At 40.4% G+C, this 26482-nt stretch overlaps 2 protein-coding genes across 2 annotated transcripts; both read left to right on the top strand.

Moving 5' to 3' along the window:
* Positions 1-928: 928 nt before the first annotated feature.
* LOC306960163 (aldo-keto reductase family 1 member D1-like) lies at positions 929-3698 on the top strand (the record flags this gene model as incomplete). Its single annotated transcript, XM_079552523.1, has 9 exons — positions 929-1021; positions 1090-1257; positions 1575-1691; positions 1753-1830; positions 2248-2370; positions 2923-3032; positions 3153-3318; positions 3377-3459; positions 3546-3698. 9 exons carry the CDS (start codon positions 929-931, stop codon positions 3586-3588), a joined length of 981 nt encoding a protein of 326 aa, XP_079408649.1. The 3' UTR covers positions 3589-3698.
* Positions 3699-5529: 1831 nt separating this feature from the next.
* Positions 5530-25879, top strand: kdm5a (lysine demethylase 5A). The gene is made up of 29 exons (XM_079552370.1): positions 5530-5758; positions 7977-8054; positions 8954-9076; positions 9605-9775; positions 9895-10077; positions 10169-10247; positions 10323-10414; positions 10491-10649; positions 10807-10926; positions 11042-11200; positions 11290-11471; positions 11566-11728; positions 12237-12356; positions 12434-12628; positions 12731-12912; positions 12992-13116; positions 13232-13382; positions 14397-14517; positions 14597-14773; positions 14871-15049; positions 15134-15272; positions 15348-15527; positions 15735-16295; positions 16371-16529; positions 16678-16806; positions 18309-18456; positions 18957-19177; positions 19828-20286; positions 25288-25879. The coding sequence occupies exons 1-29, from the start codon at positions 5612-5614 to the stop codon at positions 25591-25593; spliced, it is 5208 nt and encodes a 1735-aa protein (XP_079408496.1). The 5' UTR covers positions 5530-5611; the 3' UTR covers positions 25594-25879.
* The last annotated feature ends 603 nt before the right edge of the window (positions 25880-26482 follow it).

Below are 26482 nucleotides of genomic sequence, written 5' to 3'. Positions count from 1 at the left end.
CAGGGTGTCTGATTACTGGCAGGGCGCGGCTGTTTATTGCCCAGGACTTGTTCTTGCAATTGGCCACTGACCTCAATGTCTGCTATTGTTCCACTGAGTGAGACCCTCTCTGTGTGGACTTTTTTCATTTTTTTATTTATTTCATTCATTTAAAAATGCAACAACAGCATTTAGCATGAATGAAAAGGAGCAGAAAGAAGTAAAAACTTATAATGTTTGCCCCTAATCAACACAAAATCATTTACAGTTCCATTCATTTAAATGTTAAACTGTCTCATGCAGCCGTCTTTTTTCTTTTTTTTTTTTTTTTCTTTTTCTTGTCAAGACATCAAAACACAAATACATAAATAAAGTTGATCTGCTACTCCGCAGTGTCATGATTGCAGATGTTATGGGACAATGTATCTAAAATGGGCAAAATTATGTGTAAATGTGTTTAAATCATGTCTAAACTAGAACTTTAACACATTACTATAAGCCCTAGGAGCACCATGGTACACGCACCACAGTTTTAGAACCACTGGTTTTCAAATAGGCAATCAGTTAAATTCATCTAACTTGTTCTGGCCATATTCAGCCGACTGGGCAAAGCTTGGCGCCACTTTATCAAATACCTATCACTGTGCCACTGTGATCGGTATTTGATCATGTTGAAGTCAAACGGCAACCTCCCGCAGCAGCAGTTAATCACGTGTTTGCAACAGACTAATAAGAACAATACAGCCTTTTGAAGAAGCATTATAAACTATGCCTTTAGCCCAGCCTATAGGAGGATCTTTGTACTTGGGAGGAGCCAAATCCAGAGATGTTGATCTCTCTAACTTACTATTGACTCAGGAAATAGTTTCACACTAACACTATTCTTAGGATTTGTGCCACTTTGATGGTCAAGACCTTTAATAACATTTTAGGTTTTCACTTGGATTCAATGGAGTTGACAGCCAAAAGTCATTCTATTCCACTCTGTGATGGGAACAAAATTCCTCTAATCGGACTTGGGACGTATGGAGATCTCCACCAGGTACAAATATTTATGCATGAGCATTTGTAAATGTGTTCTTTTTTTATTTTTATATTATTTTCGTTCAGACGCCAAAAGGAATTTCATATGAAGCTGTGAAAGTGGCAATTGAACTAGGTTACAGACATATTGATGGGGCTTTGGTCTATATGAATGAGCATGAGGTGGGACAAGCAATAAGGGACAAGATTTCAGATGGGACAGTGAAGCGAGAGGACATCTTCTACTGTGGAAAGGTATTTGGTTTGTTTGGAATTTGCCCGGGTGAACTTTTCTTTGGTTACAAAGGGCAGCTATAGGCGTATGACTCTTATGCAATAAGGTAAACTGTAACTCTGTAAGTCTAAAGGCATTACAAATTTAACAGAATGCATATTATTGACCTCCTAGGTCTGCATTTTGATTGCAATATACATTTTCTTCCTAACATCTCCCTCTTTGTTCTCCCTCTTTTATCTCAGCAACAAATCAAGTCTTGCAGTATTATGCGTGGACCAATGAGTGGATCATTTTGCAACCTTTTCTATTTTTGCATTCTGTGGTGTATTTATAGTTGTGGAATACGTTTCATCCACCGCACCTCGTCCAACCTGCTCTTGAGAAAACCTTACAGGCGCTGCAGTTGGACTATGTTGATCTTTACATAGTGGAACTGCCCATTGCTTTCAAGGTATACTCTACAATTCACAAAGTCCTTTGTTGTATTTTTAGCTACCTTACTTTATTTCTAGCCTGGAGAATCATTCTACCCCAAAGATGAGGATGGAAAATATATTTATCATGAGACAGACCTGTGTGCGACATGGGAGGTCAGTCAAAAAATTGTACTATTACGTAAAAGCAATGGAATAATACACTATCTTATTTGGCTAACTCCAGTCCCTTTACAGGAATAATAATTAAAGTTCAATGTCCTTGTCAACTAAAAACAATGAATTAAAAAAAATACAACAACAAACCATAGAAATAGCATTTGTGTACTGCTTTAAAAGGAAACATTTCAGTAAACAAATCTGAAAGGTTGTAATTATGCTCTAAATGTATTTGCACCCGACCATACAGTAATTGCTCAGATATAGTTCTACATAGCACATAAAGAAACAATCTAATATTCATTAAAGTGATTTTAACAGGTTATAAAACAAATTAACCTGGTAACTGTGGGCATGTGTTGTGTGTTTATAAACCCTGTGAAAGAGCGGTATATAATCTGTTCTCTCGTACAGGCTCTCGAGGCATGCAAAGATGCTGGATTGGTGAAATCCCTCGGGGTGTCCAACTTTAACAAACGACAATTGGAGTTAATCATGAACAAACCTGGTCTCAAGCACAAGCCTGTATCAAATCAGGTAAGCAGTGGATTCAGGAACTTTATAAAAAAATACTTTCCAAACAGTATTGTTGGCCAGAAAATTGAACACAGGCAGTTGGTAAAACACTTAGTACGGTAAATAGTGCTTTGCCAACCACCAGTAAAACTTAAGCAAGGGGCTTAAGGGTGTTATTACAACCTTCTTTTGTAAAAAATAAAGTGGCAAAGTTAAATACATCAGTCCACCCCGACCAGATCAAGTTAGATAATTCAAATGAGGCATGTTTTTTTATCCAAAGTACATGAGACAGAAGACACATTTCTTGAAATAATGTCAAATTGGCACAAGCAAACTCAGTATTGATTGTGAACTCGCAGGCTCGTTGCTGTGACCGTATTGCTCCCTGAAAGTAATGACATGTGCCTGAAAAGTCAACATGTAAATGTTAAATATGTGTTAGGAAATCTAATAATAAGTTTGGTTTTAACTATTTAAATGTGCACAATACCACTTGCAATGTGTGTAAACAAAGAAAAAAAACTGGAACGGAATTAAAACATTTTATTTTTATTTCCATTTTAAAATCAGGTCGAATGCCATCCCTATTTTACTCAGCCAAAGTTACTGGAGTTCTGTCATCAAAATGACATTGTGATTGTGGGATACAGCCCTTTGGGGACATCTAGGGACCCATCATGGTAAGACGCTTAACATGTTCACATGGCACTTAACACACTGGAGCATTTAGTTGAGTGTGGTGTGCCTCTGCCTGTGTATATTATGCAACATTAACCAATATTATTGATCTTTTCTCACAGGGTAAATCTAAAATGTCCCCCATTGTTGGAGGATAAAGTGCTTGAAACAATTGCTAAAAAGCACAACAAGACCTCAGCTCAGGTGGCTCTGAGATTCAATGTCCAAAGAGGAGTAGTGGTTATCCCCAAAAGTTTCACTCCAGCTCGAATAAAAGAAAACTTTGAGGTTAGTATGTCACATACTTTAAATTGCATATTGAGGTTTACTGTGTTCAATGTTGCAGATATTTGATTTCTGTCTCTCTGAGGCTGAGATGAAGATAATTGAGGGCTTGAACAAGAACATACGTTTTGTTGAGCTGCTCATGTAAGTCCAGACTTTGCTGTTTTCCTCAATCTCAAATTAACTTCAGAATTAACATATAATGAGTTTATATATGGCATTACACACAGGTGGAGCGACCATCCAGAGTATCCTTTTCATGATGACTACTAGTCCAAAACACTGCTATGAGACATAAGTCAAACCCTTCGAGGAGTATTTCTGTTGTGATTAGGAGTGTCTCAGAACAGTGCAAATAATACTTTATGACAAAATGTGGTGTATTGGTGGTGGTGTATTCTTCAATGTGTATATGTTGTGATGCAGATCAACCGTTTTGTTTCAGTTTTAGTCTGTGTGACCTGAATTAAGAAATAAGAAAAATGTCTGTTTTATAGATTTTTTTTTTTTTCAATGTCCTTAACTTGTTTTCCAATAAATAAACAAAAACAAAACAATGATTTTGATTTCGAGTTTTATTTTGAAATAAATCCTTGTAAAACAGCAAGGACTGTCACATTTTAAATGTACAAAGTAGTCTGTAAAAGAATTCATAAATACAGGAGTGGCAGAAAGGACTTTCAACCATGAAAACAATATGGCAGGCTCGTGAATCCAATCACTTCCAAATACTAATAATGAGGAAAAACATTTGTCCATCTTCACGTTGGAGATTTCTTACAAAAACCACAACTCTCCCATAAAGCTGCATTAGCTCCTGCTTTCCACCCGACACCATGACATGACATTGTAGATCGTGAACGCAACCTATTATTAAGACATTAGTTCTTCATATGTTGCAGAGGTGTATTGCTTTTTTATTGATTAGGGTTTTTATTGACACCATGTAATTCTTTATTTCGATGAAAACTAATACTGGTTTTGACTGGGAAAATGTAGCTTTGTGGATTAGAAATGTTGCATATAAAATAAAAGGGTTGACATTTGTTTCTATTTTTTGGTTAGTAAGAATGGTAAAGTCCAAGTTTTCCCCCCCAGTTTTTATTATAGTAAGTAAGCCTTGCATTTTGGTTTAATAAGTTTAAGATTTTGGATTGATGCTTTTATTATTTCATTATTGCATTTATTATATAAAAAAAAATGAACACCATTAATATAGAACTGGTCGATGGTTAGATTAGGTCCTATATGGTGACCTTTCATTAGGAAACCCGCTGGAAGGCATTGGACGACAAACCTAAACTCATTGTAAGTGATGGGAAATTGCTATTTGTGTAAAAAGGTTTCATATTTAATAATTCTGCCATTATTACCCAGATTGTTTTTCAGATAAACAATGTTTTTTTGTATACAATTCTGTAAAAAATAATGAACAATAACACCATGAATACCGAAGATGCTCTGAAGGCGTCACAAACACCCCTCCCACATTTCACTGGCTAGGCTAAGTTCAGCTAACGTTGCTGCTAATGCAGGAAAATGTACAGGCAGCGATTGAATACTTGGAATTTGCCTTGGGGAGAATGAATCAAGAATAACTAGCTAATGTGCCTGTAGAGCCGGAGGAGCGAATCACTTCAGATGACGCCATTTACTGTAGTCAGTGTAGTCTTCGAAGCGAGCAGCTAGCGTCAAGCTAATTGTAGAGTTAGCAAAGCCTAGCTACATTAAGGCTAAGTAATGTAAACGTTGAACGGGTCAGCTGTATGAAGAGAGGGCATCGCCAGTAATGTACGGCTGCTTATTTTGGTTTTATACGTGGATTTTGACCAACCAGAAATGAGTTATTTATATCTGAAAACAACCAAGGGTAACGATAAACGATTACAGGACTTGCTTGGATGGATACATGATCACCAAGGCGACTTCCTTAGCTGACTTTGTTGTGTTTTGATACATCATCTTGGCTCTATGTCTGTGATGTTCCACAATGCTACAACTGACGCGGTCAAAAAGAGCTTGTTTGAATTGTTTTTTGTCGACTTTGATAACTTGAGACTTTCCTGTGCTTTTAATTAGCATTAGATAGAGCCATAAGAAAATCACAGTCCCAGACGACATGGATATAGGGGAGTGGTGTTGAGGTTCTCCAATCGGGAATTTACGATATATCCATACATCTTGATGCTGTATCTGCTGTGAGTAACAATAGATAACAATACAAAACCGTCTGAAAATAATCATGAACTTTTAAAGAACCTATTGAAGATAAAGAACATCAGTGCATCTCTCTATCATGTCGGATTTTACTGAGTTTGTGCCGCCCCCTGAGTGTCCGGTTTTTGAGCCCAGTTGGGAGGAATTTTCTGATCCGTTGGGGTTTATCAATAAGATCAGACCGATTGCTGAGAAAACTGGAATCTGCAAGATACGGCCTCCAGAGGTAACGCAAACCCAACTGCACTCACCACATTTAGGCTCTGAAAGGTGTTAGTGATGGCGAGAATAGGAGAGGGCATTATTAATCTCATAACTCACAGTAAGGTGCTGGCAGTTACAAAATGTGCTGATAAAGTTTTATTTTGTGTGGTAATGGTTAAAAAGTGGCATGTTACATACGATTGTAATATGGTAATAGGAATCAGAACACACACTTATTTATTTCTAATTTATTTCATGGTGATATGCTTATGTTCTTACCTGAGCTTAGACGAGTTGATACGTACCCGTCTGGTGGAAGTGCATGGTCGCAAGAACATATCTCAGTATGAAGAAACGGTGGCCTGTTCCTTTAAAGGAATAGGCCACCGTTTCTTCATACTGAGATATGCTCTTACCTCACTTTAGCCGAGTTAATATATCCCCGTCTGGTCTTTGTCCGTGCGCTCTGTCAGGCAAACGGAGCACATACGCAGCCTCTCCCACATGTCACATAGCTCCAAAAAAGCTCACGATAGAAGCTACCAAGCTCTTCCACGTGTTCCCTATTTAAATAAAGTTACGTGAAGTGTTTTCATGCGAAGTATATTTACACAGAAATGTAACGTGTCGATTTTATAAGCAAATAAAAAGGGGGACTATATTGTGAGGCGTAATGATACGAGGAGCAAAACGTCCGCGCAGTAACTCCTAAAGACTCCCCCCGCTCACTTCCGTCAATAACCTTTAGGAGTTACTGCGCGGACGTTTTACTCCTCGTATCATATATATATATATATATATATATATTAACTCGGCTAAAGTGAGGTAAGAGCATATCTCAGTATGTAAAAACGGTGGCCTATTCCTTTAATCATCAGGACCTAACCCCAGTCTTAACTCAGAATCAAGACTGTATATCACCAGTCTTGGTTATAATAGCAAAACAGTGTTAGCAACATTATCCCTTTGTACCCCTAGTGCTATACCATTTCCAGCTTGATGTTATTACTGCGCCGTAATGTAAAGAGTGACCAGTAAATCATCAGCTTACATTTATAGGGCTCCATACTAATATATTGGATTGGCTGCACCAGTGTGTCTACATTTTCCATTTAGGTGCAGCACATCATCAACTTGGTGCAGCACTTTATAAATGTCCGAAAACATTTTTAAAACAGGTTAAATGTCAATACTTGAATAATACTTTTAATATCTAGCTTTTCTTTCTCTCAATTATTTTTCTGTATCATATAACAGTTGCAAAAGTACTGTTTAAAAAATAAATAAAATATCTCTATATCTCACTCAGATTTTTGTCTGTGAAGTGCTGTGAAGAAGACCCATTGTTCTTGCATATGCAACCAAATAAGTTCACTCTCTAGAGTCCTGACTTCTGACTTTTCTTGCTTTTCAATTCTACAAGGGGAGCAGTAGCTCATATTTGCCTACTAAGCCTGGTATTCAATCCCTGCTCTCACTAGAACTACCGAGAAGTATTTTATAAAATGTTCCTTGTATAGCATTTTGAGTGCGCAAATGTAAAATTATCTGATTTACTGCACTTTTCCCCCACAACTAACTTTATTTCTACTGTCAGTGCTAGGGGTGGGAATCTCTGGGTACCTCATGATTCAATATGATACACGATACATGGCTCATGATAACGTGATACATGACCTGACGATACAGTGATACTGCGATAATAGATATTGCACACACAAAAAAATCAAGGTTTTTAAACAAACATGTGATTTTTAACCTTTTTTATATATCGGTTTTCATGTGCATTGTTCCTCTTTAAGAAAAAAAAAAGTAAATAAATGATACATGACTTATTATTGGCCAATTGATCTGTCAGTGGCAGATAATTTCATTTGCATTTCATAAACAAGAGACCACACTCCTGTTTCCAAAAGGAATAAATTAACCAGAAGTTAATCTTATCCGTGATAATAAAATCATTTTTTAATAGTAATATATTTGTGTGAAAGTGTAGTGTCCAACGTCTTTTGTGCTGCCCTTTACTTTTCTGACTGAATTCTTGACGATTATTTATTGGCCTGTATTGATTGTGAAAGCAGTAGAGCACTGCGGCCTCATTAATATGCATGACGTCATTAAAAGTATTGATTTCGTTTTGTGCTGAAAAATATCCTAATATCGTTATATTATTACACCCCTGATCAGTCCACTAGCTAAGTTTCACAAATGTCTTTAACTCTTTTTGTTTTGTCAAACAGGACTGGCATCCTCCTTTCGCTTGTGATGTGCGCAACTTCCGCTTCACTCCAAGAGTTCAGAGACTTAATGAGCTTGAGGTGAGTTGCATTTTAGGTATTATATATTTATGTATTTATTTTAATTAAGACAGTGCACATTAATCAACACGTCAGCAGAAAGCCTCAATGTAAATGTACCAGAAATTGCATAATAGCTAAATCCGTTGTCCTAAGACAGGTTAAGAAACATTAACTGAGAAGAGAAATACAGACCTAGTAAATAGAACAAGTTACAGTCACTTAAGGACAGTCACAGGTGAGATAACACGCCCAAGATGTTCCATTGATAATGTACCTGTGAGTTCACGATTGTGTTGTTTTAAACCAGTTTTGTAGGACCTTTTTAAAGGTGTGGTAATTGTCACGGTTCCTGATGTGAGCAGGCAGTGAGTTCCTTGATTGTGCTTAGATTGTGTTTAGTTCTGCGTCGTTGCACATTACAGTTTCCTCTGGTCAATGCTCTGGTATTTACTCATGTGTTGCTTATTTTTGATGCAACATCCATTAATGGTGGAGGGGCTAACCATTTAAAAGTCTAAGAATTAAACATATGTTTTTGTATATGTTGTAATAATAATATAAATATATGTTTGTGTATTGTTGGTTTTTGCCTGTTTTAAAGACCCTTTGTTTTCTGTATCATAAAATCAAGAGCTGTGGGTGACTTGTGTCATGTGAAAAACGCTATAAGCATCCATTTCATTCCATTACATAATTTTTGCCCTGTAGTGTATTTTAAAAGTTGTCATTTGTTGTTCATAGGACCACAGTTGTCAATATGAAACTACTATCCTTCTACCCTGTTATTTTTTAGTCAAAATAACTTTTAAGTCAAAATCCGAGTAGAAATAAAAGATTTAAGGTATCTGAAATGCATGATTAAAAAAGCAGTTCTGTTTCTGCTGCTCTTCTAACTTTCACTCGCTTTTTTTGTTCAGGCCCTCACTCGTGTAAAGCTGAACTTTTTGGATCAAATCGCAAAGTTCTGGGAGTTACAAGGATCCAAGATTCGATTTCCTCATGTGGAGAGAAAAATTCTGGACCTGTATCAACTAAGCAAGGTAGAGAGAGACAAGTTAACATAAATTATGCATTATCACTATCACTACAAAGAAACTACAACTGTATTTTCCGGACTATAAGTCGCACTTTTTTTCATAGTTTGGCCGGAGGTGCAACTTCTACTCAGGTGCAACTTATATATCAAAAATGAATAATTTCACGCTTGGTTTTGAAATTTTAAAAACGGTTACGTTTGGAGTGAGCAAGAAACTTGTGAGGGACTAGCGAAAAGCGAAGGTTTTTCTTCCTGCAATGAAGAAAATAAAGAAGTTAATTGCAGCTAAAAACTCTATGGCCACAGGATCAAGTTCACAAATGGGAGCTTGAACAACTTGCTGCCGGGAGAGGCTTGTCAACGGTACAGTTACGCCTCCCAGGTAGTTGCCAAGGGTGATGCGACTTATATGGTTTTTTCCTTCTTCATTATGCATTTTATTGGCTGGTGCGACTTATACACCGGTTCGGAGCGACTTACAGTCTGGAAAATACGGTACTGGAAAATCACACTAACTCCATTGCTTTTATAGATTGTGTCATCTGAAGGTGGTTTTGAGACCATTTGTAAAGAGAAACTGTGGTCCAAAGTTTCCAGCCGGATGGGGTTTCCACCAGGGAAGGGCACTGGGTCTTTGCTGCGTTCCCATTATGAGAGAATCCTTTATCCCTATGAGCTTTTTCAGTCTGGAGCCACTTTAACCGTAAGCCATTCATACAAAAAAAAAGACTATTTACAGCAAACAAAATTGACACTGTAAACACGTACACACATACCACAAAACATCCGACAGTTAATTCAAAATGTCAACACTATAACTAGGGCATCCAGCGGTTGTATGAGGAAGGAGATGAGTGCGAGGAGGTGGATGAAGGGGTTGGAGAGGAGGCTGTGGATGAAGAGGAGCCCGATGAAGACGAGGACAAGGAGAAGGATGACGGCGACACAGCACAGACCAAAGAAAGGCTTCCAACTGAGAGACGTTCCGGGCGTCTGAAATCTGAGGTAAAGGCCCCTTGGTTCATAAAATAATTGGTGTTATGTATACTGAACTTGTCATTATGTTTAAATCAACTCTATGCTGTTGTTTTCTTAGAGAGAAAACAAGGATCCAAAAGGTATAAAGCTTTTTGGCACAAGTCCCAAGATGGTCGGCTTGGAAATTTTATCCGCTGGTAAGACACACTTACAACTGAACCCTTTGCTGCCTTTGATTGATGAAAAAGATGACCATGCCTGTGATGTTTTAGATGACAGTTACAGCAAAAGGCAACGGCACCTTAAAGCCCAGGCGTTTGCCATTAAAATGAGACCGCGCAAAGAAACCCTTGAGGTCAACTTTGTAAGTAGATGCTTGTTTATACTTCCAAGATGATCACGCTGCTATGAGACAATTATTTGAGCAAATTCTTTCTCAGATCGACCTGTACCTCTGCCTTGTGTGTGGGCGCGGTGATGAAGAAGACCGGCTCCTGTTGTGTGATGGCTGTGACGATAGCTACCACACCTTCTGCCTCATACCGCCCCTGCAAGACATACCAAAGGGAGACTGGAGGTGCCCAAAGTGTGTTGCAGAGGTACAAGCTAAACGATTAACATGATAAAAGGTTTAACTATGTAAAATCTCAGACACCCAGGTTATTATTATTCAGTCTTTTAAAGATTAAAAACAACTGGACTGATAAAATGAAGATAGCAAAATGTTTGAAAGTTTTGTTTGGTCATTGTGAACAGGAGTGCAGTAAGCCCAGGGAGGCATTTGGTTTTGAGCAGGCCGTGAGGGAGTACACTCTGCAAAGCTTCGGAGAGATGGCTGATCAATTCAAGTCAGACTATTTCAACATGCCGGTTCATGTGAGTAACCTGCCCTCCCCAGCTTTTCTTTTTGTGCACTACAGTCACTGTGGCCATGAGTTTTGGTATGTGCACTCCTAGAACAGATTTGTAATACAAATTTATCTGTGGTCAGATGGTTCCCACAGAGCTGGTGGAGAAAGAGTTTTGGCGCCTTGTCAGCAGCATTGAGGAGGATGCCATTGTAGAGTATGGAGCTGACATAAGCTCAAAAGATGTGGGGAGTGGATTTCCAATTAGGGATGGGAAGAGAAGGTTACTAGGAGATGAAGAGGTCTGTATTGGGTTGCGACACCCAGAGGCACAAGTTTGAATGTGCTTTGTCTCATAATTAAAGTAAAAGCATCTTGCTTTATGCTTTAGGACTATGCCAACTCTGGCTGGAACCTAAACAATATGCCTGTATTGGAGCAGTCAGTCTTGGCACACATCAATGTAGACATCTCTGGCATGAAGGTGCCCTGGCTTTACGTGGGCATGTGTTTCTCCTCATTCTGCTGGCACATTGAGGACCACTGGAGTTACTCCATCAACTTTCTTCACTGGTGAGAACTGCACAATAAAACACTGTAATATACAGTAAACCTCTGAAGCTGCCATTAAAATGCTGACCTGGATAAAACAATCTCTGTTTGCCAGGGGTGAGCCAAAGACCTGGTATGGAGTTCCTGCCTCAGCCGCAGAGGAGCTGGAGGCCGTGATGAAGAAACTTGCTCCAGAGCTGTTTGACTCTCAGCCGGACCTACTGCATCAGCTGGTCACCATCATGAATCCAAATGTCCTCATGGAGCACGGTGTCCCTGTATGTATTATGGAGAGACGTGCTGTAAACATACTACAATATACAGCCAAATTATTGAATTATTATCTGACGCAGTATCCATTTTGCAACAAGGTCAAGATATATCACAAAAATACTGAGGTCTTCAATCTGATTCACACATGCTTTTCCAACAAAGCCTTAAATCACTGTTTATGATAACTTAAAAATGCATAAACGTTTTAGTTAGAGATACACCAATTCAGCTTCTAATATAAAGTGATCTGATCATGAGACAACTTTTGCAAATATGTTAGCTATTTCAGTAATTCTGAAAATGTATTTCATAAATTAAAATGCAAACACGGAGTCCTTGTTTTGGCTCTGAATTTGTGTTTTTTTTTTTTTTTTAATGAAGCATGCAGAATTGAATTAGCTTAGTAACATATTGCATTAATATTGTCATTGCAATATTCAATATAGTTGTCAAATATCACATTTTCCTTCCTCATATCATGCAACAATGCCATGTTTATACTCATTTCTATAGGTTTATCGGACCAATCAGTGTGCTGGGGAGTTTGTGGTGACGTTTCCCAGGGCATACCACAGTGGTTTCAACCAAGGCTATAACTTTGCAGAGGCAGTGAACTTTTGCACAGCCGATTGGGTAAAAATAAATATTGAATGCAAACAATATATATTTACATCTCTTTGTAAACAATGTTTTGTTTTGTTTTTCCTTAGTTGCCCCTGGGTCGTCAGTGTGTGGCTCACTACAGACGCCTCCACCGTTATTGTGTCTTCTCGCATGAGGAGCTTCTGTGCAAGATGGCGGCCGATCCAGAGAGCCTAGATGTTGAACTGGCTGCAGCTGTTTTTAAAGAATTGGGGGAGATGATGAAAGACGAGACTCAACTTCGACAGGCTGTGCAGGAAAAGGTTTGCGTCATTTTGCAAATACTGTATGTATATATAAAATAACTGAAATGTGGCATGAAGAACTGACCTTTCTACGCTACTGTTCATGTTCTCTCTCAACAGGGGGTGCTGTCTTCAGAACAGGAAGTTTTTGAACTTCTTCCTGATGATGAGCGCCAGTGCCACAAATGCAAAACCACCTGCTTCCTGTCTGCACTGACCTGCTCTTGCAGTCCTGATCGGTTGGTCTGTCTGCACCACGTGGATGAGCTATGCGACTGTGCAATGGGCAGCAAATGTCTCAGGTCAAGGAAATTATTGTGAACGCCCTCCAATCGTCCACTCTTCAGCTGACAGATTTTTTTTGTCGCTGTTATATTTCAGATATCGCTATGACCTGGAGGAGTTTCCCAACATGCTCTATGGGGTCAAAATGCGAGCTCAATCCTACGACACATGGGCCAAGAGAGTCAGTGAGGCTTTAGGAGCAGACCAGAAGAACAAGAAAGGTAGTATTACTTTTTTGTATTATTTTATATCTCATATTATTTAACACTTAGCACACAATTAAAAGCATACATTTATACTGGTGACTTTTTTATTATTTGGTTTAACTCTGTTTAGATCTCATTGAGCTGAAAGTTTTGCTGGAGGATGGTGAGGACAGGAAGTATCCAGAGAACGCACTTTTTCGTCGCCTGAGAGAGATGGTGAAAGAGGCCGAGACCTGCTCTTCTGTCGCTCAGCTGCTGCTCGGTCGAAAGCAGAGGCACAGGTCAGTGGACATTTATGTTGTAATAGCCCAGGGGCGTCGAACTAAATAACAACAGCTTACTCTTATTGTGCTTTATCAGCCTGTGTCACACGTTTCTCAAAGTGCTACATATAGTTATTATTCATTCACTCCACACTCAGTGGTAAGTTACTATTGTAGTCACAGCCGCCCTGGAGCAGACTGACCATTTACCACATGGCTATAATATGCTGTTCATATTCTGATCTCTAGTCATGTCAGTGCCCTCTGTTGGACACGTGTGGAACTCTTTCTTTTTTAAATGTAGACTGCCTTCTAGTGGCTGGAGAGAGCATTCTGGCTATTTCTTTAAAGCCACACTGCGTAGAATTTGAATCCAAAAATAAAATTGAAATACAAGCATTTATTTTATGACAGATATTTTCATCATTGAAAAACACCTCATAAATGTACAAACAAACATGAACTTTTGCTGTGAGCGGCTCTGCTCTCCTGACTGGAACTTTACCTGGAGTGGGTACGTCTACAGCTCGTTGCCATGGAGATGTCGACTAAAGTCAGCAAGTTAGATTGAAATAGGTTAGGTCCAAATATATTCTTTGATTACCCACTGCAGTAATAGCATTTTCTGTGTTGAGCTGGTCATTATAGGATGTTTTGTACTGATGACAACAGTATAGTCCAAAATGTTACGCAGTGTACCTTTAAAAATCCATATCTCTACACAGGAATGGGCTAGAGAGACTTACTTTGCTCTACAGTGGCTCTCTTGCAGCCCCAAGACAATTACAAAGTGATATATTATGACTACGAATTTGTTGGACACATGAGAAAAAGCCCTTTCTACTGTATGTTATGGGGCTCTATTGAACCAAGAAGTGCAAATATGTATTCCATTTAACCTATTCTACGTCCATCTCATTAAGATTCATTACTTCCATTACATTGTTAATTGTGTTATATGTTTTGTTAAAATTTTACAATGGAGCTCTAGTGTTCTGCAATTTCAATGTATGTATTTGTGTATGTTTACAGCAGTCGCTTGCGTTCAGAAAGCAGCCGAAACCGCACAAAGTTGACCGTAGATGAACTTAAAGCATTTGTGGATCAGCTTTACAAGTTGCCCTGTGTCATTAGCCAGACCAGACAAGTCAAGGTAAGACTCTCCTCGGCCACCCAGCCTTTCACACATTGTACAGTATTGATTTTCATGATGTTTCAAATATTTGTTTCAGGAGTTGCTGGAGAATGTGGAGGACTTCCACGAGCGTGCCCAGGTGGCACTGTCAGACGAGATGCCCGACTCCTCTAAGCTGCAGTCACTGTTGGACCTGGGCAGCGGTCTGGACGTAGAGCTTCCTGAACTTCCACGTCTCAAACAGGAGCTACAGCAGGCGCGCTGGCTCGACGAAGTGAGATTTCCCGTTCAGACAAGACGCGCTTAAGTGGCATTAATTACTTTTTTTTGTGTGTGTGACATTTGTGTCATTTTCTTTCAATACATTCCAGGTTCGAGTGACACTGGCCGAACCATACAGTGTCACATTGGAGCTGATGAAGCGGTTGATAGACTCCGGTGTTGGACTTGCTCCTCATCATGCTGTAGAGAAGGCAATGGCTGAACTTCAGGAGATCCTCACTGTGTCAGAGCGGTGGGAGGACAAGGCCAGAGCTTGTCTACAGGCCAGGTAATAATCATAATCAATTAACACCAATCTGCCTTTTGGACTGTATTCAAAGTGGTAAACTAAACTCAACTGGTTCTGGTTTAGACCTCGTCACAGTATGGAGACACTGGAGAGCATTGTGCTTGAATCCAGAAATATCCCTGCATATCTGCCCAATATTTTAGCCTTACAAGAGGCCTTACAGAAAGCTAAGGATTGGACCTGCAAAGTGGATGCTATTCAGGTAACTGATCGGTGTCGTTGTATTCCTGTGCACACTGTTTGATTGGTTTAGAAGATTAACACTTGTTTCATACAGAGTGGAAGTAGCTATGCTTACATAGAGCAACTGGAGAGCCTGCTGGCCCGCGGGCGGTCCATTCCAATCCGGTTAGACCCTCTGGTCCAGGTGGAGTCACAGGTGGCTGCAGCACGAGCATGGAGAGACAGAACTGCCCGAACTTTCCTGAAGAAAAATTCCACGTACACTTTACTTCAGGTAGGTTTAAGTTCTTTGCTGTCGTTTTGTTTGCAACAGGAAATCATAATGAGGTAAAACCCACCTGTTTCATGATGGTCTAAACCCAACATGCTTTGTATTAATGAGAGAAAAGCATTTTCTTACTGTAAAATCATGGCTATGTTCACAGAGGAATGTTTTTGACATTAAAAGCTCTGCGTCTTAATTATTTGTCTTTTCTCTTAGGTGCTCAGCCCACGAGGGGATATTGGGGTCTATGGCAACAGTAAAAGCAAAAGGAAACGTGTCAAAGAGCTAATGGAAAAGGAGCGAGCAGGTTTTGACCCAGAGTCATTGAGTGACCTGGACGAGAGCCTTGAGGAGGTTCGAGACACTTCCACTGTTGTAGCAGCTTTTAAAGCCAAGGAGCAACAAGAAGTGGATGCCATCCATTCTCTACGTGCTGCTAATTTAGCCAAAATGGCTATGGCTGACCGCATCGAGGAAGTAAAGTTCTGCCTGTGCCGAAAGACAGCCAGCGGCTTCATGCTGCAGTGTGAACTGTGCAAAGACTGGTTTCATGGGGCATGTGTCCCACTGCCAAAAACAGGGACTCAGAAGAAACTGGGAGTGGGCTGGCAGAGCACTGGCAAAGACTCTAAATTCTTGTGTCCGCTGTGTCAAAGGTCACGGAGGCCGAGGCTGGAAACCATACTGTCATTGTTAGTTTTATTACAGAAGTTACCAGTGCGTCTGCCAGAGGGAGAGGCCCTGCAGTGTTTGACCGAGAGAGCAATGAGCTGGCAGGTAAAGGCTTGCACATTGCTTTGCTTTCAAATGTAAATATTGTTTTCATTTTAACAGTGACTTACTGTCTTATAGGATCGAGCTCGGCAGGCTTTAGCCACAGAGGAGTTGTCTTCTGCCCTGGCAAAACTGTCTGTGCTGAGCCAACGCATGGTAGAGCAAGCGGCAAGAGAGAAAACTGAGAAGATTATTAATGCAGAGTTGCAGAAAGCAGCTGCTAACCCAGATCTGCAGGTATTGAGGATGAGGGTTTGTATTAGTTTGATGAGGATGATGATAATAAATTACTATTTAATAAACAACAACAAAATTTTAGCTGTTGATCAATTGATAAAACTTAATACATCATCAAATACAAGAATACATGTTTTTATTTTCTAAGGGACACATCCAGACCTTCCAGCAGTCTGGTTTCAGCCGAGCCACGTCTCCTCGACCGTCTGTGGACTACGACGATGAGGAAACTGACTCAGATGAGGACATCCGGGAGACCTACGGTTATGACATGAAGGTCTGTGAATCTAAATTGACACAACATTACTCTCTATTTTTGCCTGATAATTTGCACTGGGTTAAAGGAGCTATATCATGCTATTTTAGCCATTCCAAAGTTAAGTATAGGCATTTATATGATATATTGTACCTCTACCACTATGGAGCACTCATTTTTGTGATAAATATAAGTGTTTTCTGGAGGTATTTTTCAAACCCGGAAGACACAACGCTTCGATCCATTTAACTCCGCCCCCTCTCCCCGCGCATACAACTTTACCGTAATATAAATAAACAGCAATAAGTGAAGTCACTTCACGATGCAGTTATACGGAGTTGACATCTGCAACACAGCTTCACAAATGGCTAACACACATGCTAATATGCTAACACACATGCTAACCCGCGTTTGGATTGACTCACCCTCTGGTCCATCGCTGTTTACATTATGGGACTCGCGTTGGTTATAAAAGTTAATCCACTTTGATTCTGGCGAAGGTTCACCAAACATCCATCAGCGACAGTCACAGAAAAACAATATTTTGGCTGTCGCTGAATCCCGGAGAAAAAAACAGCTAGACGAGTGGCCTCTTCCTGAAAAAGGTTGAATAAATTCCGTAGCCAAACGCGCTTCTTTTTCTCCGTGACATTATCGTTAGTTAAGAATAAAGAACAGGTGTGTCCAGAATAGATGACAACGAGCTCCATCTTCACAGCTGCAGCGAAAACATGACGTCTGTCCAGACGCTCATGGGTGTTTGTTTTGGCCTCAGCTGACCTGGAAGCACCTCGGGCACATCCTTTTTATTTTATTTTTTTCCATCCATCCATCCATTTTCTTCCGCTTTATCCGGGGCCGGGTCGCGGGGGCAGCAGTCTCAGCAGAGATGCCCAAACTTCCCGATCCACACACACCTCCTCCAGCCGTTCTGGGGGGACCCCGAGGCGACACCAGGCCAGCTCGGAGACATAGTCCCACCACCGTGTCCTGGGCCTTCCACGAGGCCTTGTCCCACTAGGACATGCCTTTTTTTATTTTTTTTATTTTTTTTTTCTCTTTGTTTCTCTCTTACGACAGAAATAATGAAAACGCTGTTTTACAAATTAAAATCAGGCCGTAAGCATAGAATTAAGACATTACATTACAGACTTCGAGCACTTCCGTTCCGCTGTTACGACACAACTGAACACTCAGTCGTTCACGAGGAGAGGGCGGAGCAGCTGCTCAGAGAGCAGGATTCAGGAGGATTACTGAGAGCTGCGTGAATGAAGCCACAAACCACTCTGGGGGTGTTTTTGATAAGGAAATAGCATAACAACATGGCTAAAAGCTCCAAAAAGTCGATTTTGCATGATATAGGACCTTTAAGATTCTGTTAAGGTCCGTATCTAGTTAAGGACTGTTTTAGTTTTGTATTTATTTCTCTCTGGATATTGTTACTGTTTGTTATAATTTATCTTAGATTGCTCAATTAGCTAAATTAATAATCTTTTTTTTTGTTGCTTTGTCAATGCTTTTAGGACCCTGGGGAAGTGAAACCATACCTGTTCTGTGATGAGGAGATCCCAGTCAAATCAGAGGAAGTAGTCAGTCACATGTGGCCAACTACAACTCCCTCCTTCTGCGCTGAACATGCTTACTCCTCTGCTTCCAAGTCGTGTGTACAGAGTAAGACACCACCGATTTATTTATTCATTCATTTATTTAATGTGTTGCTAATTAAATGTTTTGATACTCGACCACATGTACACTTGCATTTTCTAACACCTGATCAGTTATGGTAACTACGAACCATAACGTTGTTACAATGTTTTGTCATATTCATTTATGTGTATTAGAGATGGGACGATAACCCGTTTCAAGGTATACCATGGTAACAGTGTTAATTCATCATTTATTAAGGCTAAATAAGGTGTAGTTGTTATAAAGTGTTGCATATATATATATTTATATAAGTCTAAGGGCTGAAATGAATGGAAGATTTACTTAGGAAGCTGATGCAGGTATTAAGGTGGATGGGGACTGCTGAGCTCCTTTTTTTGAGCATTCAAAACTTGGAAAATTAAATACTGTATGCTGTTGGTCTTGGTTTGTTTTTGATGAGAGGCATCGGTATGTTATTCTGTTTGATGAGAGGCATCGGTATGCTATTCTGTTTTGTGTTACAGATCTGAGCACTCCAAGAAAGCAGCCTCGGAAGTCACCCCTGGTCCCGCGCAGCCTGGAGCCACCCGTGCTGGAGCTGTCCCCTCAGGCCAAAGCGCAGCTGGAGGAGCTGATGATGCTGGGAGACCTGCTGGAGGTGTCTCTAGACGAGACCCAACACATCTGGAGGATCTTGCAGGCCACGCACCCGCCCTCAGAGGAGAGGTTTCTACAGGTCATGGAGGTACAGTCAGCCGGCGGGCCATATTGGCAAAGTTACACAGCACAAATGGAGACTAGACTACGTATCTGTCTTAAACCTATCCGACAAAATGCAGTATCATGCTCCTATTATTAATAAGATACAACCGAATGGAAATAAATGATTTGTGATTTCTCAACATGTTTGTAACTAAGTGTTGGACATTTCTCCTCTCATCCAAGAAACTTCGTCAGCAGCACAATGATTATAATGCTGCAGAAGCTTCTAGATGAGAGGCAAAAGCTCTTAAACTACCAAGTACATATGACAGCTTAAACAAGAACTAAGTTACTTGTTTACCTTCATAAATCGTCTTCTTAGTCCCTCTGGGGGTAATACAAGTGTTCATAGGATGATTGGGGGGTCTTTCATCTCCCACTGGTGTCTGGCCAGAAACTTGCAACTTCCCTGCCTCCGGGTCGGAGTCACCAATACACACTAATGGAATCAGGAAGTAGAAGCTAGAAACGATAATTTAAACATAACAAAGGATGCAATTCTCTCAGTATTCAGTATTGGATGTTTGGAATCAATACCCAATCCTGTAATTTTTCCTGGATAGGCATCGGTATCTAATATTAGTATCAGTATTGGTCCATAATTAATTGTAAGGTTTGTCTGTTTTGCCACAGCCCGAAGACTCCTTAATGGAAAAACCTCTGAAGATCAAATTAAAAGACTCTGAGAAGAAGAAAAGGAGAAAGTTGGAGCGAGCTGAGCACCACCACATGCTGATGGCTGCTGCAGGTGGCGCCGCTGGGTTGGGAGACATGCGGCCGCCAAAATCCAAAGAACTCAAACGGGTTGGTCTGGAGCTGGGATTAGGCAAACCCAAAAAAAAGAAGCTCAAACTAAACCTGGACAAGAACAGAGAGCTGAAACAACTGGCCAAAAGACTTGCCAAGGAGGAGAAGGAGAGGAAGAGGAAAGAGAAGGCAGCCGCCAAGGCAGAGGCTATCAGAGAGGGCTTTGAGAAGAGGAAGAAGATATTGGACATCCCGTCTAAGTACGACTGGTCCGGGGCAGAGGATTCCAATGATGAGAACGCGGTGTGTGCGGCCAAGAACTGCCAGCGACCATGTAAAGATAAGGTACTGTTCAGAGCATTTCTGTACTGTCAATTTAATACTTAACTAATAAGAAGTAATGATAAGAATAGGAACCAAGTTTTGGTCTGGTCCTGTCAAACCGAATATTGTGCCATGTTTTCAATAACAATGCACCTATAGTTAATCATAGATGGAGCGGGTCTAAAATCGATATGGGTGGGTCCACAATCACAAATCCAATCATCTGCACAATAACTCGGACAGGTGACAAACCATATCGCTGTCTTCCTCTACGTCTGTCTGCGATGTTTGGTGCGCACCGGGGCGGGAGCAGCAGGATGCCCTCATGCACCTGTAACGTGGGTTCGGTGCTAAAAAAGCATTCATTTCTCACCGTTGAAATGTTTTGGAGGGACAAAGCGGGAGGGCTAAATTTGTCAAAAGTCTGCCTTGACCGATTCGCCACAAACCCAGATCGGCAGCATGACTCAGTTCTAGAGTTATCTTCTGTACTCTGTAGTTGAAGTTTAAACGTTTCGCCTCTCGTCCAAAAGGCTTCGTCAGCGATATTAAAGTTGAGCTTAGCTCGCAGCCCAGATATAGACCACTGGGAGGAGTTTAGTATGACCCTTCTGCACTTCAGCTACAGAGTACTGAAGATGACTCAAGAACCTTCATTGAAGATGGACAAGTCCTGTACTACTGAGAGGCTACACAGTGATGATTATTATTACACATCACTTCGTTTTTCCACTCTGGTCACAGCCTAACCATAGTATAGCACCGTACTGTTAGAATCTCCTTGTTCAGCTCTGTGTCCTCAAAATGAAGTTCTTCAGTTTTCAAAGCTGCATTTTCCAGACACCGGCCGGAGTTTGTGTGAATGCGCTTGCTTCGTTGGTTGAAAGTCTGGACAAGCTCCTGTTCTGGGTAATACAATGATCCAAGCTCGGGCTATTCCAAACAAAGTCCAGTTTAAAATGAACAACAGCGATTGAGACGGCAAACATATCCACAATAAAACACATATCCCAAAGTTCACTTATTCAAGGAATAAAAGTGGCTTTTTACCGCCTTTCCCCAGTCCCGTCAGATCTTGGAAGTCGGGCCTGGTTGGTACTCGGATGGGAGATTGGGAGGCTAAGCAGAGAAACACCAGGAAGCCTGGGTAAATGTAGTGTGAGAGTGAGTGATTGGTGGAAAATCTCTGAAAAATGTCTGAAAAAGGAAACGTTGAACAGGCTGAGCTGACATACAGTGCACTGAGCCAAATGTATCATCTTGTCACCGCAGCTGTTTCAAACTTTGACCTTCCATAAAGGAGAAATCCAGAAGAGTCTAGTTGGTCTCAAGAATGACACGGAACATTTCCAAGTTAATACTGAACATTTGTCAAAATGAACAGGGACCTTTATTGAATATCAATAACTGAGGAACAGCACTGGAACACCTTAAAGAGAGTTACACATAACGTATTAACAGCAGTGTCCCATGCTTCTCATTTTGAGAATAACTCCGGAAAAAAGGTGACAAAGTTAACTATTGGCTCGTCTGGTTCCTCTCTGCCTCCATCGGTCAACCAATCACAGCTGTAGGTGTGGTCTTAAGAAACTGCAAGAAAGGAAGAAGTAGTTTAGTTTGCATCACAACAATTTTTGCATTTTCTTGTCAAAATATAGACAAAAAAATGTGTTTGGGGTTTAACCTCAGAAAATCACACAAACATAAGCAGGGCCCTAATTATTTGTGATTGAAGCTTAAAACATTTCTCAACATCGTAATGTCTTAAAATATCATACATTTGATTGGGGATTCAATTAAAACTACATACAATAAGCTTAATAATAAACATACAATTAATTTAAAAAGTACCCCTTACATTGCCTTTTGGTAACCAAAACAAAAGTGTTCCTATGTATGGCATACAAAATCTTATTGATCCACAGTTTGTGAGAACTACCACAACGCTATTCCTTTGCCATTGACTGGTGTTTAGATCACACTATTTTTTTCTCAATTTTTTAGGCCAGTTGATATGTCTTCATAGGCCCAAACAACATGTCCGCCTTCTGACCCTTTTTTTTTTTTTCCCGAGTTTATTTTTATTTTTTTTATTGCTATTTTTTATTTAAATTAAATCATATATACATATATATACACATTATTTACATCTTATATTCATAAACATTCATGTTCGATTCGTTTATCCTTACTTTACTTAAAGAGCATTTTACAGGTTCCATTTTTGCAAGCCATACTGTAACTCTATGACAGAGACATGAGAGAATAAAAACAACACAAAATAATAATAAAACCGCCTTCTGACCCTGCACCACTAGTTGAGAACCTTGTTCTCTCACCCCCCCGCAATCTGGCTGTAATGGCAAGGACACGTCATCTTAAATGGGCTGTATGCATCGCCATCACGTGACTTCCAAGTGGTTCCTCAGGAGGCGCTGCTCTTCCTGTCGCCGTTATTTTGTAGCAGCTAAAAAAATAAATAGCTCAAGATTACATGGCAGTATCATGTTAAAAAAAAGATCACGTCAGGAGCAAAGAACAGCTAACACCAAATCAAAATTAAAATGGCACCAAGATTTTGAACGAGCCTCCTAAAAAAATAGTTAGTATAAATGCTTTATAGTTGTTTAAGTTTTGTGGTGTTTTTTGATAGTCGCCGTTAGCTCTGAGAGAAAAAGTACTTCCCTCCTGCTTATTTTCATATTTAGGCCTGCCACAAAACACTTTGTCAGTCACTGACTTAGGTTCAATTTTAAATGGAACCTTTTTCCTTTTTGTTCCCCAGACTTTTTATTATAAGCCTTTTTGGCCAATGCACTTTATACTTACTTTATTGATCAGATATTGCTTTTCAAACCGGCTACAGCCGGCTAGCCCTGATCAACCCTGAATGCCAAAAAACACAGACTTACATGAATGTTGCAGTTCAGCAAATAAATGTACAGGTGAAACTCAGAAAATTTCCCCTTTAAGTATTATAAGTATCAAAATGTTTAATATTAAATATAGTTCAATATTTAATGTATTCATGTGTAAGTATCATTTTTTTTAATATCAAGTTGTTAGATAACTTAGTTATTCTGCTGATGATAAATGTGTGTTGCACACAAGATTAAGTAGATTTCCGTTTCTTGTTGAATCCATCATCAGAGCTGCTTGTGGAGGGAAGTGAGGAGCGTGGGGGAGGGACCTCACTGACCTTTCAGTGACCCTGTGGCTGTATGGGTGCTTAGCATGCCACCTTTACTTTCCATCACGGTGGCCTCTAGAACGCTCTAGAACCTATTGTTATTTAAGGCTTCTGGTAGGTTTTCACTGTTCATGGTTATGTATAAATTCCAAGCAGAAAACCTACCAGAAACGTAAAGTAAAGGCACCACGCTAACCACCCCAACAGCGGCTGGGCCACTGAAAGGACAAATACGCACTTATTTTCAACTGCTTTTTTGCATAAAAAGTTGCTTGATGCACCTTTTACATTTGCATAAAATTGATGTGGCCCTTTTGTTCACATGGTCTTTAATTGTGTACTTCCATACCATACCTTTTTAAGAAGCCTTACATTTCACATTGTGTGCAGGAACTTTGTGATTTCACTTTGCTCATTTTTGAAAACATCCTCTAGCAACTTTGATGAAGACGGCAGGTCACTGCCTACAACAGTCAAAAACTGTGTGTGCCATTTACCACAGTCTGTAGAGCGAGAACAAACCAGGTTGAACAATATTACTTTTACCCCCGAAGTGCTTTAAAATGATTCATCAAATACAAAAATATGGTCCAAAAACACGTACATTTTGTCAGCTTTACAAAATATTTAGTAATAATAATAATGCATCGGTTTTATATAGCGCTTTTCTGGACACTCAAAGACGCTTTACATTGCGTTATTCATTCACTCCATACTGGTAAGCTATGGTTGTAGCCACAGATGCCGTCGGATAGACTGACGGAAGCGAGGCAACCATATTGTGCCATCGGCCCCTCCGACCACCACCAACCACTCACTCACTCACTACATTCGCCCAGGCTTCCTGGTGTTCCCAAACGGTCTCCCATCCAAGTACTGACCAGGCCCTTCCCTGTTTATCTTCAAGATTGGGATCGGGCGGCAAAGGCGGTATGGCCATTTTATGCATTATATTCATTACTTCCTTAAGATCAACATTTCCCTCATTTCAATCAATTAACCAATCTTTATAAAGTGCTTTTCATGCATTTCATGTAGCACAAACTGCTGCACAGTTTTATGGAATTAAAAAAATCTATTGAAATTTTGTGATTATCTACTACACACATACAACATTATTCAACACTTTAAACATAGAAGGAGGCAATATTGACCAAAGACAACTTGAAAATTAAAAAACTGTCACACAACCAGTCGCCATGAATGTAAAACATGAGGAAAGCACACGATGGCGATTAAAGCACACACTGCCCTGTCTCTGACAAAACACAAACACGAGGAGAGTTTGCTAGCGATCGTGCTGTTTATGAGACTTGTGATGTAAGTGTCAAAGTGAGGTGTATATATATTATGAGAAGTAGTTGCAGGAGCTTCTAGCCTCTCAATGCACATCACATTACCCAAATGGATCCATTTCGCCGTAGTGTTATGGTTTTACTCGCCATTGCAGGTTGGGGAAGCCGCTGTTGTGTCTTGGGACTGCACCAGGTTTGACACAAACTGCTTATTTTTCCGCTGCCCAATAAGTCCTTGTTTTTACGAAGCATTCGTTGGTAAAATGCTGTGCATAAATAAGAGCAACAAAGGATGTTCTCCACAAAGTCCACCTTGCCTTGTGCCGTGGCCTGGAAACTTGAAATCCTTCCTCTTGACATCCAAAGAAACATTTCCCAGGGTGTATTCCAGCAGCTCTGAGCATATTTGTGTTTCTGAGTGAGGCAGTGAGCAGCAGCAATAGAAAGCTACTCCAAGTACCCTAACTACACAGAAAAAACTCTAACCAACATAAATACTTCCTGAGCTAAACCCTCTGTATGGCCGTGTGCTTTCAGGTGGACTGGGTGCAGTGCGACGGCGGCTGCGATGAGTGGTTCCACCAAGTGTGTGTGGGCGTCACGTGCGAAATGGCCGAAAACGAGGACTACATTTGTATGGACTGTTCCCACAAAGGGGCCGAGCTGGGCCTGGACGGAGCAATGACCATGGAGGAGGTGTCCACGGAGGAGAGCCTGGTTTTACTGTCCACAGCGGTCTGTAGCAGCAGTGGGCCCTCCAATTCAGCCTCTTGGCCTTCATCCACTCCCAAGATAAGCCCAGTACCCTCCCAACAGCTACCAGACTCTCAGCAAGGCAGTTAGCGCATACATATAGTACATATTTGCCAAATTATGTACACGGACTTTGCGGTTACAGTGCACAATGCGTTCGGTGGAGTTACGACGGACTGACATTCACAGCAAAGTGCTCTGAAAGTAAAATGTGCAAAAAATATTATGATGTGTAAAAAAAACGACACACAACTCAATATTGCGCTTGGGATAGAAGTCTTTTAGAAGTCCACCAGCTATTACTACTGCTTCTAATAGGATACTACATCACCCTTCCTGTTCTGTGTATAGCCAACTAGAACATCACACTTTGTTTTTGTTTTTTGTTTGACGACGTCTCTGTTTCCCTTATTTACCCATAATGATGATATCTCAAATGTTTGGGGTGCAGGACTAGGAAAAGGCAATGGGTGTCATGTTGAATTATTTATAATGTACATAATTTTTAATCATTGAAGATGGATTGTGGCTTTTGTTTTTACACCTGTAATAAACTATTCCTAGTCAAAACAGGTTTATACTTCGCTTGTCTTATGTGTGTGTGTGTGTGTGTGTGTGTGTGTGGGGGGGGGGGTTCACCTCCTCAAACTGCAAGTCAAGCTGAAGGTTAATAATTGCCAACTTGGATCATTTTGTCATGAAATATAAGGTAATTGAGTGTTTTGTATTAGGTATTACACTTCATTAGTATCCAGTGTTTAAAGGAACAGAGCACCGTTTTTCCAAGCTTAGACGAGTTGATGCGTACCTGCCTGGTTTTTCTGTGTGCCCGTGGAAGAGCGCGGTAGCCTCCAACTTCACCCCCGTTTGGAGCCATAGGAATACATTGGGAGAGGCCCAATGCTAACAACATCTTTGGTCTTTTTGTGTGACTGGGAGCACACAGTTCTTACATACTGTGATATGTTCTTACCTGAGC

This window comes from Gobius niger, assembly GCF_951799975.1.
Source record: "Gobius niger genome assembly, chromosome: 2".
NCBI classification, from domain to species: domain Eukaryota; kingdom Metazoa; phylum Chordata; class Actinopteri; order Gobiiformes; family Gobiidae; genus Gobius; species Gobius niger.
Note: the sequence above shows the minus strand (reverse complement) of the source record. Positions and strands in the feature narration are given on the sequence as shown.

Bases quoted from the DNA above. Each gene is read 5' to 3' on its own strand.
- kdm5a (XM_079552370.1), top strand. From the start codon at position 5,612: ATGTCGGATTTTACTGAGTTTGTGCCGCCCCCTGAGTGTCCGGTTTTT. The intron at 12,913-12,991 runs GTCAAGGAAATT...GTTATATTTCAG, and splicing joins ATGGGCAGCAAATGTCTCAG to ATATCGCTATGACCTGGAGG. The intron at 16,807-18,308 runs GTCTGTGAATCT...CAATGCTTTTAG, and splicing joins CCTACGGTTATGACATGAAG to GACCCTGGGGAAGTGAAACC.